General features: G+C 40.5%; 1 protein-coding gene across 2 annotated transcripts; it reads right to left on the reverse strand.

Annotated features, from left to right (window-relative positions):
* Window positions 1–924: 924 nt before the first annotated feature.
* Window positions 925–12,021, reverse strand: LOC111269173 (troponin I-like protein). Of its 2 annotated transcripts, none has more exons than XM_086971999.1 (8): window positions 11,769–12,021; window positions 4,498–4,535; window positions 4,210–4,347; window positions 2,954–3,077; window positions 2,375–2,475; window positions 1,962–2,035; window positions 1,753–1,858; window positions 925–1,603 (listed from the first exon to the last, which is right to left on the reverse strand). In XM_086971999.1, exons 2-8 carry the CDS (start codon window positions 4,513–4,515, stop codon window positions 1,541–1,543), a joined length of 624 nt encoding a protein of 207 aa, XP_086828125.1. In that variant the 5' UTR covers window positions 4,516–4,535; window positions 11,769–12,021; the 3' UTR covers window positions 925–1,540. The 2 variants fall into 2 exon arrangements, with proteins under 2 accessions (XP_086828125.1, XP_086828126.1); XM_086972000.1 differs by lacking the exon at window positions 11,769–12,021 and adding an exon at window positions 8,093–8,111.
* Window positions 12,022–12,442: the final 421 nt, after the last annotated feature.

The following is a 12,442-nucleotide window of genomic DNA, read 5'->3' on the forward strand; positions in this document are numbered from 1 at the left end:
GCCATGCAGGCTATTTTAATGATGGGCGATTGACAATGGTAGCTAACCCAGATTTTATCTTAATGAGCAACATATTTGCCTGCTAATCTTAGGAGCAACCTTAACACACATGTAAGGTGTGTGAGGCAAATGAGGGCAGTTTACCTGTACAGTTGGAAGACTTAATCTGCACTATCTTAGGATATTAGCTTAGATAATATAGCTGTACTTAGGCGCTTTCCTATCAAAGGCACTGTTGGATGGGGCATTTTTTTTGTAACTGCGAAGAGTTATGAAGAGTATGAAATTGAAGTTTTGTCCAAAGACGATCAGTTCTCATATCAGCCACGTCCCGGTAAACAGGACGGCACAGGGTGTCAATTGTTGAAACACATTGACGACAAATAAAATTAAAAAATCAAGAGTAACGTATTGCAATAGAATGTACGTTAAGCCTACCTTTTTTCGGATGTAAAATATTGCTTAATATGTATTGTCGGTACATTCGGTACGCAACTGCTTTAAATATAACAGGGGGGCTGTAAAAAAAATCCAAACAATACCTTCTTCTGAGTGAGTGAAATACGAAAGCAACACGTGTTAGGCATGTTTACCAAATATACAACTGTGCAGAGAAAATGTCTATGAATTAAAACCAGACTCTCTTCTGTACCAATACCTAGATCGAGGCTTTCGTGCTATGGTTTACTTATTTTTCCGTCGTCCTTTCCATATAAATCCGTTTAACTTGAAAAAAGTCGGTTTAGGAGTTTTTGTTTTTCAGTTGTGTAGTTATTAGGCGAACTAATTATAGTAAAAATGAAAGTTAAGGCAGGTAAAAGTTGTCAGATGATTTTTTCAAAAATTAAAAAAAATTCTGCTCGACTTTATCTATCGTACTGACACCGGGCTTGCTTTTCAGTACTAGACTCATGACATTTAAAGTTGATATATTACATTATCGTTGATTTATTTAGCGGTAACGTATAGTAATTAGTGCGCCAATTTTCGCAAATTTTATGTTGACCTTAATAGCAGACGATTGTTTTTTCCGAACACCATATTTGTTTTTTACATTCAGCAATATTTTATATAATGTATAACGATTTGGTGACATCATTTCTTTTATTATGGGGGCCATCAATCAAAGCAAAGCTTTGGTGCGGCACAGCCAGAAGTCACGTTCCTTGGTTCTATCAACTGAAGTGCTTGATTTGCTCGTTTCATTACTACTATCCGAAACAGCCTATCAAACAATCTACACAAACATAATGCATTTGTAGGTAGCTGTCTATAAAAATAATGTTAGATATGGATTGCACCTGACCAGACGCTCGACAAATCAATCAATTGTTATTGCTTTCTCTTTACACGTTCGTTTAATATAAAAGTGACTATTTTTGTGCATTATTTTAGCTCGTTCGAAAATGCCCAGTCTTTGGCACAATCGTAGTGATCTTCGATTATGTGTCGGCTGGATTTCGGATTTGCGATTGACGACCATAGAAAAGATGTTGGTAGTTCTGAAAAGTCGGTCGTTTCGAGCAGCACCGTACGACTTCTATTCTTCTTCCTCAGCGGCTCCTTCCTTCTTAGCGCCCAAGGCCCACTCGGGCTTCTCGACCTTCAAAGGCAAATTCGCATGACATTGGTTAATGAAAGCTTAATGAACAGGACAACAAGATTAACATGAACAAATTCTATTGTTTTCTTTCCACTTAGCTGACTGCAGTTGATGAAATCAAAAGATAAATAACGATGCTATATACTTACGGGCTCCTTGCCTTCGACATCTAGCTTGAAGTCCTTTTTGACGCTCTTCAAATTCGAACGAAAATCGATGTCGGTCTTAACATTTTTGATCTTCATCTTGTCGAATCTGTAAACGAAAAGTATACAGTGTAGTAATGTATCTAGAAAATAAAGTTCCTTTGCTTCCCATTCATTTAGGTGCTTTTCCCATCTAGAAGAATAACACGTACTTGGACACTTTCTTCAGGGAAGGTTTGACGAATTTGCCCCGGAGGTCGTTAACCTGGATCGTCAGCTCGTTGATCTGTAATAAAATCATCATATTCTAAGTATGGTTTCAACAACAGTGCATAATCTCAGTATAATGTCTTATCGAAGTGTTTACTGATAAAAAAAAAAGAAAAGCTATGAGCATAATATATTGAAACTGGTGTATCTAGTCTGAACTCACCTAAGAAAATAAGAGGTTGGCCTATAACTTCGAGTCTTTTCAACTGGTCTCGTTCACTGGGGTCTACGCGCATGCTGCCTTGTGCAAAGCACACATTCTGCTTAATTATAAGTATCATACTATGGACTTGATTCAAGGTGTTTGAATAGCTTGTCGTCCATAAGTTTTGTTAAGTTTGTGTTACGTACTTACAAGGAAATCTTTTTGGCGGACCTCGTACTCAAGATCGTACTTTTGGCTTTCGAGTTCCGTGATTCTCTTGTGGTACTCTTTGAGGCTCGTCTGGAGTGATGCTGTAGCAATATACAGAGGAAGAGAGAGGAACGAACGAGTTAGAATACGATCTGCTAATCTATTTATTCGTTTATACAAGATTTTTCCTCAAGGAAAAGTTAGTAATCAACATCGTAACATTTTCGTACGAATGCAATTTTTTAGCCCAAATTAACGTTAACGGGAGTGTGTGCGAAGCCTGGGTCAACGAAATGAAATAAAAATATTACCCATAAGATACGATAACGATAACTCTTCACGTGATCTAGTAATTAGTGATCTTTCAACAGCCGATCTAAGTGATCTGCAATATTGACAGAGGACAGAACATGAAGAGCAACTCAAAAAATCCAGCTGCGGTAACGCAGAAGCGTTATCTAATAGGCATTTACTTTTGGTGAAAAGGAACTCGCTCAATTATTAGCATTACTAAACTTATCCGTTTTTCCAGATTGATCTTGTTAGACCCATCGTAAAGGGCGCAAGTTTGCTTCGTACCTTCGTTAGCGCCGTCGATGTTACGGGGTTGGCCACATCGTTCGGCGATGACCTTTTTCCTAGCCTCGGCTTTCCTCTCCTGCTCTTTCTTCAGTTCTTCCGCAGCTTTCTTTCGAAGGAGAGCCTACACGTGTGGAGACAACCGGAAAAGATGTTCGTTAAATAAGAATGAATACGAACGCAAGAAGACGCATTAATACAGTTAAGTAAACTGTGTGATGGTGTTGAAGTTAAGCGTTTGCTTCATGCCTGGATATGGTCCTGATTCAAATTCGCTAACTGCAGGCGCATACCTCGTTTTGCTGGGAGCTAGTGAAACTGACTGAGGCTGAAAGAAGCCAGCAGAGGTTGTCAGTTCAAGCCCCGCAAACGACGTGCGCGACGCAGTAAGATTGATTAAGTAAACAAATTATCAGTAAATTAAGTGATTCTATGAGAATCCTGGTGCTCATAAAATACATCATGAAATTAAAAAAAGCTTTCTTAAGATTCGAATTATGGAACATGATTGCTATCCATTGTTGAAGCTATACGACATAATTACAGTTGCTGTTTACAAAAAAAAAAAACTGTTGAAGATGGCCTCGTCGTTGTTTGCTATATCTGTTGTCCATTAGCTATTTAAGTGTACACATTGTAAGACAAAACCTTCAAATGAATCCTGCTTACATTAATGAGATGAGTCACAAACTTAGTTACTGCTTACTAAACCAGCTAATTGTACTACCTGCAGGATAATAGAGGCTGATACTACCATCGACTGGAGTTTGTGCGCTTTATAGTTATTTACACTAGGGAAAAATGAATTGAAAAAATATTGCGAGTTTCTTAGGCACTAACGGAATCTAATACACCTCTATAATCGCTTGTAATCCGTTACTATCCTCAGCTACATCGGTCCGCTAATCGACATTGTTAGAAGGCAGCCAGCTTTGAATACACCAACAATGAATATTTCAAGCTTAGATTTGCTGCAACTTTGGTTGACCATCACTACAGACGGCTGGCTCACAGTACAAAAGTGACTGCCTCTATGCTTGGTTTCGAACGAGTCATTACAACGCATCCCTCTATTTAGCAGGCAAATACGCTACCGCTAGAAAACCGCTTTGGGTCCACGAAAATCTACCACCCTACTAAATGTCGCTGCCAGCATAACTTATACGCAATCGTAACTTTTAACCTAACCTCCGTGTGTCGAGTTCTCTTTATAGAGTCTCTATCAAAACAGAAAAAGTCCTATTTATAACGCGTACCCTTAATTTTTTCTTCCTTTCGGGTGTCATGAAGCCCTTCTTCTCACCGCCGCCTTTTTTGGCCTTAGAAGCCTCCTCGAGCCTTCGTCGAACCTCGGCTTTTTTCCTTTCTTTCTCCTCCATCTTCCTCTTCTCTTCCTGCAAATTATTATTATGAATCAAAGATCGTTCATTCGCCTTTATTGAATACAATTGAAAAATATAAGGTATATATTTACAATAACGAGATATATATTATTATACTAAGTTATTTCCATTATTTATATTACAAAAAAATACGTCACTTACTTCTGTCATTTCCGGCATTTTGGTGGCTGTGTGTGATACTGCAAGGAAATCATATAGAAAAAAAATTAGGCTTTACAGGCAGACAACGATTATGCAAAAGCTGTAGGCGTAGGTTCGACCTGAAATGAATGTCGGTACTTGGATCGAAACGCTGAGTGCGAATAGTTGACGCCGTACGCCAGAATTATGGGGATTAAACAGGCCGCCGAACCCTCTGGATTCTATGCAGCACCTATATAGACCTATATAGAGCTATATAGGTTTCATCTTGAAGTAACTGTTCAAATCGAGTATAACTTGATACTTTTGGAAAACAAGTTACGTTCGTGCTACCCGAATGAGGTATCGCGTCTTTAAATCAACAGCTTGAAACAAAGTAATTGATTCGTATAGTTTCAAACAACAGATAAAGACCTAGCTGCAATTTTATAATCAACCAACTGCATAAGGTCGTGTCGATACAATATGCCATACAAATACATATATTACCAATTAATGATCATTTTGTATGATTTTATAACAGTTTTTTCTTCTGTTAACAAAATCGAACTAATCATAATGAATATGTGTAGAGTTGACAGAGAGGCTTTCCTACTGAAGACTTACCCATCTGTCTTGGTAAAATAGGTTCTCATTTATCATTTATACTCTTTTCAGTCATCATTAGTCTGATCACATGTCTCCATTGAAATCGCGAAGTAATTGTTTTCAAATTGATTGTTGTTAGAGCCACCGTTACAGCTATCACTAACGTCCCGCACATATTGCTTCCATAGACGATTACGCCGATTGATCGGTTACATGAATCGAAGCTTGATACGACTAATTTGAAGATTTTTTCCCTGAGGTTACGGATCAGATCATTAAGGTACTAACAAAACATCGGCTTGGCGGCCTCATTCCGATTTCTCCTTTAAGCTTGCCCGTAGTGTAAACCCAATGTTACTAAGATTCCCTCAAAGTGGCCTCGTCGCCAATTACCAGCACGTCGCTCGCACATGTAGATATCCTAGACGGATAACAACAAGTGAAACCTATTGTCTCTAACCCCGCTCCTGTTTAGAACCGCCAATGTTGTGGTCTGCGCTTAGAAACGACCTGACCAGTTGTTACAATGTGGTTTGACACGGCCACAGCGCCAGCAGTAGCAGCAAAAATGGCGGCAAAAAATCAGCTGGGCTTTTGCTTGCTGCAGTACTTCGAAAAAAGTCCAGTGACCGAAAGAGTCTAGGATGCTATCGGCGTTCGTGTTGCTACGCCCCCCTCCGTCCCCGGCGCCGCTGTTGTGATGGTTTTTTTTTTCCATTGTCACCATGACTGCCTCGTCGATCGAGATGCACTAGCGGTTGACCGTTATCACTCGACTCTCATTGGGTTTTTAGAAAATCTCATGAGCTCTGTAGCTGCTGCTGCTACAAAAGCCTGATCAGGCAATAAATAGTATGAGTATGTATCCACGTTTCTACTAACGTAGGCAAAGATATGATTCCGATCTATGGCTGTAACGTCTGTATGCGTGAGTAGTAGAGCTTTACAATGGGATGCTATCGGAATATTATGAGATCAATACGACTGAGCATGAGAAAGGCGGACAACTATGATGTTATAGATTCTCATAAGAGGATTATGACGTAGAACGTTTTGTTAACCTGAAAAGAATTGTTAGAAATTGTTTAGAGGTAAAATGTTGAAATCTTGAGATCTTGAATTGAGTATCTACTCGCAGTGTTTCAGTCATTGAATAAGTGAAATCTGAATTAGGAAATCTAAATTGTTAACGTCGATGCGAAAAACCCTGGTTCTCACATTAAATTAAAGCAAATTAGCAACGAAAGTATAGATTTATAGCTGCACCTCTATCTACTAGCAGCGAGAAAGTAGTACAGCTCACGCTGGACAGTGGTCTCTCTGACTTGATTTTAACACTGGTCGGTTTTATGGATGGAGTCCGTTTGAACGGGAATAGGTAAAAAATCGATGTCACTTATTTGTACGTATATAATAACGCGCTTAATTTTTCAGTGATGAAAAAAAGGACATTGATGAAGTCAGCCATCCACTGGCCGAATTAAATTGTTGATTAGTTTATGGGCCTCTTGCACAGCTCCGGTAGATATTCACAATATCAGCAGTATAATAATAAAGATATTTGAATTAGAAATCATACAAACCCATTTTTTACGTCTGACAATTTGCCATGAGAGGAGCAAAATTCTCCACAACGAATCACTTTAGCATTTTAGGATGCTAGAAATAAAGTGCAGCCATGTTTGTTTTTTCTTTGGAAAATGAAAAGTAGAACATGCTTAGGGCAAATACGGTACTGGCATTCGTATCAATTTCGCCGAAAAAGGTAGCGCAACATTCGATTCCTAGTTCATTTATTTAGAACGAGCTTCGATCTTCAAGTTCAATTTTTGACCATAACTTTAATGCCACCGTTGGTAATAACCGTTTGGTTTTTATAGCAGTACGCCAATTTTTACTTTTGACCGAAAAAGTATGATAAAGTTATCAATAGATCTGCAACTTTTTCCCCGCACCATCAGAACTTTTTTCAGCCGTAACAAACCGAAAATGGCATATTTTTATCTTTTCGGTATTATCACTGGCGAAAAACTGATCTTCATTTATGCACCAACTTTCTTCATGCAGATATGAAAACGCTATTTTGCAGGAAGATTATAATAACTTGAATAACTTCGGTCCCTATGAAACTGTGAAGACCTGAATGCTTACTTGGCGATCATGCCTCATTATTAAATCACAACAACGTCTATCGTAGCCACCTCGCAGCCGTTAGGCTATAACCAGTAGTACGAAAAATTTAGATCCAATTTCAGTCGATACCCATCGTTCTCTCAGACATTTGCGTGCTTCATTGGTCTCTTGAAACAGTCATCACCAATCACAGCAATAGAAACGGCAATAGGCTCGTAAACGACAAGTGACGCCTGCGCCCACCGGCCAAGCTAGGACAGGTTTGGCAAAGCAAGGCCACCAACTCATCGCCGTAAGTAGCCTTTTCACCTATGGTGAATAAGAGATCTGCTCGTTTTTTAGGACCGAACCGCCCTCGCTCGTGCGGTGAGGACCGTTGCTCACTGACTCGGAATCATCTCGTTGATTCTATTGCAAAGCAAAACGACTGAACGCTTACCATAGAGGGAACAGCTAGTGCGTCTGGTCAAACATCTGTTGGTATTTTTTTCGATCAGCTTAAGCTCACAGGCTACATCTCATAAATCTCAGATCACCAAAAAGTTACAACTGCCTGGGGCTGATGATAGCATTTTCGTGTCGCTCCTGAGGTGTTGTGGAAAACTCCTATTCTAAACAAGAAAGTCTGTTCCATATACGACGCAACCCAAATGAACAATGCAACGAAAAGACACTGACAAAATTGGGTATCATCATTTTGTAGTAGCGACAAGTCAAATTGACGAGTTAGTCATCCGGCTCAGTTAGTCTTCGTATCGTTGAGGGCATTTTGCGTCAGTGTCCCAGAGTGGTTTTAACACTGGTGAGCAACTCCAGTCGAATCTATTCGGCACCGCAGACTCGGTGCACACGATTTAATAATGGTGATACTTGCCACAAAACGAAAGTGAGCCGATCAGCAACGCCGGCCAGCTGTCCAGGCCGGTTATTTAAATGGGATAACCAAGATGAAGGAGTCCGTCTAAAACGGGCCAATGTGTATAGCCCAAGTGTACACAGGCGAGAAAGGGCCCGCTAAAGAGCACCGACGGGGGCCGAGAACGGCCATTGGTGTCATGGCAGAGAGGGGAAGACCTAAAGCACTGCCTTGTCCTACCTAGTATTTGTTTCTCTAAGGTAAATAAGTGCGTTGCCTTTATTTCATAGCAGGTTAGATTAGTATCTAAGGAGAGTGCCCTCTGGAATATGCTAAAAACATTTTATTTTTTATTAATTAAAAAAAAATTAATTATAGTTAATTAATTTTACCAGACAATAGCAGAGAATAGATCTGGTCGCCATATCCATTTATTTCCAAGCTGGGTCCTCTCTGGTTTTTTTGATGCGCGCATGGTTCGACTCTTAAGAACATTGAGAAAACTTTGACTTATACCAGGTACTAATGATAAGTTAAAGGTAAAGCCCGGGCGCCACAGAGCTGTAATTAGCAAACTCTCATACACTACAAAACAAATACGACCCACGATGCCAAATACGATCTACTCTTTTGATTCCAAATGGCGTCTATTGAGGTTAAACAGTTTGATTGTTCACAGATGTCTGAATTCTTCTCGAATCGATCATCTCGAGTTGCCATTGTAGCTTTCGAGTATGCGTACATTCGTACGAGCGTTTAAAGTACATGTCCTTCTGCACGCGTCGCTTATGAATATGTAAGAGGGGCACTGTAAAGCACACGACAAGTCCTTGAATTATTTAAAAGAGTTCAAGTCAGGAGTCAAATTTACATGTAAAGTTATTGCTGTCATGCAAAGACACTAAGCGCTTTTTGTCTGTCTTGAAATCAAACCGAGGTCGTAATAGTAGCAGTAGTTAGAGAAACCGAGTTTTCCGCTGGCAGCGCGTTGCCGCTCCGGTACCCCTGCGACATGAACTACCCCTGGCTAACAAGTCAGCTCCAGGCCAAAACTCCTGCCTTACCTAGGCACTTCGTAATGTGCAAAGTCATTGAACTCTTTACGAGGTTGTCAGCTTTTACGTTCCTACAAGCAACGTCATTCGAGGGTACGTTCGCTGCCTGAAGTCCACCAGATGTTGATGGTGGCCCATCTAGAAAACCAACATCTTTCGATTGCCGCTATGATGGCATTTTAGCTAAGAGGGCAGTAGTGATCGAGATGGCACTATAAAGGTAATTATCCCAGTCTACCTTTGGGTTAAGGATATGATCCTTTCGTTGGCCGCATTCAACGATATCAAACCAGCAGATCCTAACCGTTTAGTTTGAGCGTCAGCAATGCGACAAGATGAGAACGAAATAAGGGCTGAATTAGATGTGAAAGAGACTACCTCCGAACACAGAGAGCCAAATGGACTGATTGAAGTCGTTACTCCTAACAATAAATATAGTATACGTATGCGTCTGCTCTCGTGTCGCGTTTGTGCTAAGTTACATAGGTGCGGTTGAAAAGTGTATGAGTATCTAAAACCAGCTGACTAAAAGCGACTAACAGCTAAAATAATAAAATAACAAATTGCTAAACTAACTAGCTATAAAAATAAACAAACTAAATCAAGTGGGAAAACATAGGGTTTGAGGCTACGAAAGACAGTGTGCGGCTTTGGCAAAAAGGGTGTAAAATAGCCAAAGTGTAAACCCGGTGAAATTGTGCGCATTCAATTTTTCCGATAATAGCTTACCCAGTATAAGATAGTTTACTGGAGAAGGACTTCCGTAAAATGGATCTCAACACTTAATTTTTTTTTATGTGTTTTATTACCAATACACCGTACCCTAACCAATTCTCATGGCCGTAATTCAGTGGAATCGGACATACAAATTTGAATTGTAGCTTTATCGTTTCGTCACTTATCACTTCGCTTATCTGCGATGATGAGCACGAAAAAAAACTGCTTTGTGTGTTAAAAAAACTTTGATTGTGCATGGTTATTTCATAATGCTGAAATGTTTTAACATAATAAAAACAACAGGAATTTCTTTAATAACCCTCCTGTTAGAGCAGAGATCTATCAGCATAACAACGTTTACGGCTTAGCGATCTTGCCGGCTCGTTGTGCCCCCAGGCCTAACGTAAAGCATTAATAATAATACTAATTATAATAATAGTAGTAATACCTAGATATTATTATATATAGGTATTACTACTATATATATTAATATCATTATAACATCTAATTTCAAATAAGGAGAAAAATGATATTTATATTGACGGGTCGTACTGCTTAGTAAGCCCTGTTACGACTATATTAAATAACAACTACAAAAGTGCGTGTGCCTAAACACCCTTCACTTATTGCACCCCGCCTTGCCCCCTGTAACCCTATGGGAAACACCCCTCAGGATATTAGAGGCCCTACATGAAAATTCGGCATATTATATCTACCTCCGCCTACACTACATCCCAACAGAAACTAAAATTTGAGAAACGTTTTACCCATTTATCTTTAAATGAGGTGCAGGCTATTTGGCTCGAGCTTAGTTAACTGATGATTCTAATTACGAACACGAAAACCGTTTGGACTTTCACGCATTCGTATTTGTTTGAAGACCACGAATCTTGTCCCCTCTCTCGAATCGATACTTCATCACCAATTTTGATTCGTCGCACAAAAAATTGACTCATGGGGCTTCGGTTCACACGATGATATTAACATTAACTATCTGTTCGTTTTGATCGGAAATCGTCATGCTTGGGTTGGGTCACACGGTAATTTTTGCACAGGACTCTTAAACTTGGCAATTTTTGTAAATTTTCATAATTTTAACTTGAACCTTCAACAATTTCTCGACTGATGTAGTCGACACAGGCGTCCCAGTTAAAAGAAACTGGGCCACTGACCGGAAGCACCCTCGTTTGATCATGGCTAGTAAGCAAATTTCCATATTAATGAAACATGACGATTTTGCGAGGTGTATTTGTTCACGATAGAAAGGTAATCTGTTGACACTGCTCGCGTTATCCTAGCGCAATTGAAATCAGTTCCTCTTTTGCTGTACTATTCTGTAGCGAACCATCTATTATCACGCTTGAATGCATAGCTTACGCAGGTCCATGGAGAACAAAAGGCATGGAGTCAAACAATACAGTACTGAACGCGACATAAAAAACGTTGTCAGTCTTTCAACGGTTGCAGAAAAAGGGACCCCAGACGACTATTTGTCATAAGGTACGCGACTAGCTCTTAACAGATTGACAATGACAACTTAAGGTAGACCAATTAAGCTATCCAACGCAAAAAAAGATATAGGAAAAATTTAATGGACCGCTTTCGGCACCGTTTGACTAAAGGAAATTTCCTATAGACGCTCGTATCCGGCGCGGAAGATATGCACTGTTCCTCTTCGGCAACGACGACGACGATATCATCACTGTAGCAATGAAACAAAACAAGCTGCTTAGGGGCTCGTCGCATCTTCTGCACGATAGCAGACAGGTCAGACCAGCAGCAGAAATGGTGTAATTCCAAAGCAAAACTCCACAGAAGACAACGAGGAGATGGCAATTTCGATATGATTACAGCTATTTTCTCTAGTCACCACCAACATTCATCGTAGTAGCAACAGGAGAATCTTTTGTCTAGTTACTCACAGACTCCGCGGGCGTCGACGAACGATCAGCTTCTGTGCCGTGATCAGCGGACGCTCTCACCGCTAACTGGCAACTGAGATCTCTTTGAAAAAGTGACCTCTTCACTCAAGAGATCCACCTTTCCCAGGAGTCAGTACAGAACCGCCGACGCTCGGGCGGCCTCAGATCGAGCCGTGGTACTGCCACCGCCCCAACATCGTCCCGGCACAGTCACACAACTTGACGCGCTTTCGCCGCTTTTCCAGCTTCTGGCGATCTTTTCGGTTAATGGAGACGGCCTTAGGGAAAAGACCGAGGCTGCTGCAATCGCTGCTACTGCCCTGCACCTACATCCCTATCTGTATGTATGGGTTGGCACTATGGCATGTGCGCATATGTAAACTCTAATATGTGTGTGTATGTGTGATACGGTAGAGGCAACTGTGGTAGTGGGTGTGGCCAATCGTGGTGGTGTCCGAAACCAGCAGGGTTTCGTTGAACTGAGTTAGGCCATCTCAGTATCATGGTATGTGAACGGATACTGGCGGACGTATGTCTTGGCTGCGTAGGGTAGCTTATGGTTGTGCAAAGTGGGTAGGTTGCTGATAGCTGATTCAATGGTCCACGGGTTTTTAGCAGACGTTGCGGGCGCACTTTTTTTTTCAAGAAGGTGACCGTTCTCTTACCTACGGCGT

This window comes from Varroa jacobsoni, unplaced genomic scaffold (genome assembly GCF_002532875.2).
Source record: "Varroa jacobsoni isolate VJ856 unplaced genomic scaffold, vjacob_1.0 scaffold_1359, whole genome shotgun sequence".
Classification (NCBI taxonomy): domain Eukaryota; kingdom Metazoa; phylum Arthropoda; class Arachnida; order Mesostigmata; family Varroidae; genus Varroa; species Varroa jacobsoni.

What these genes read in the sequence shown, in the direction of transcription:
- LOC111269173 (XM_086971999.1), bottom strand. An exon ending in CATCGACGGCGCTAACGAAG is followed by an intron (nt 2,476 to 2,953) that starts GTACGAAGCAAA and finishes ATATTGCTACAG; the next exon opens with CATCACTCCAGACGAGCCTC. An exon ending in TCCCTGAAGAAAGTGTCCAA is followed by an intron (nt 1,859 to 1,961) that starts GTACGTGTTATT and finishes TTTCGTTTACAG; the next exon opens with ATTCGACAAGATGAAGATCA.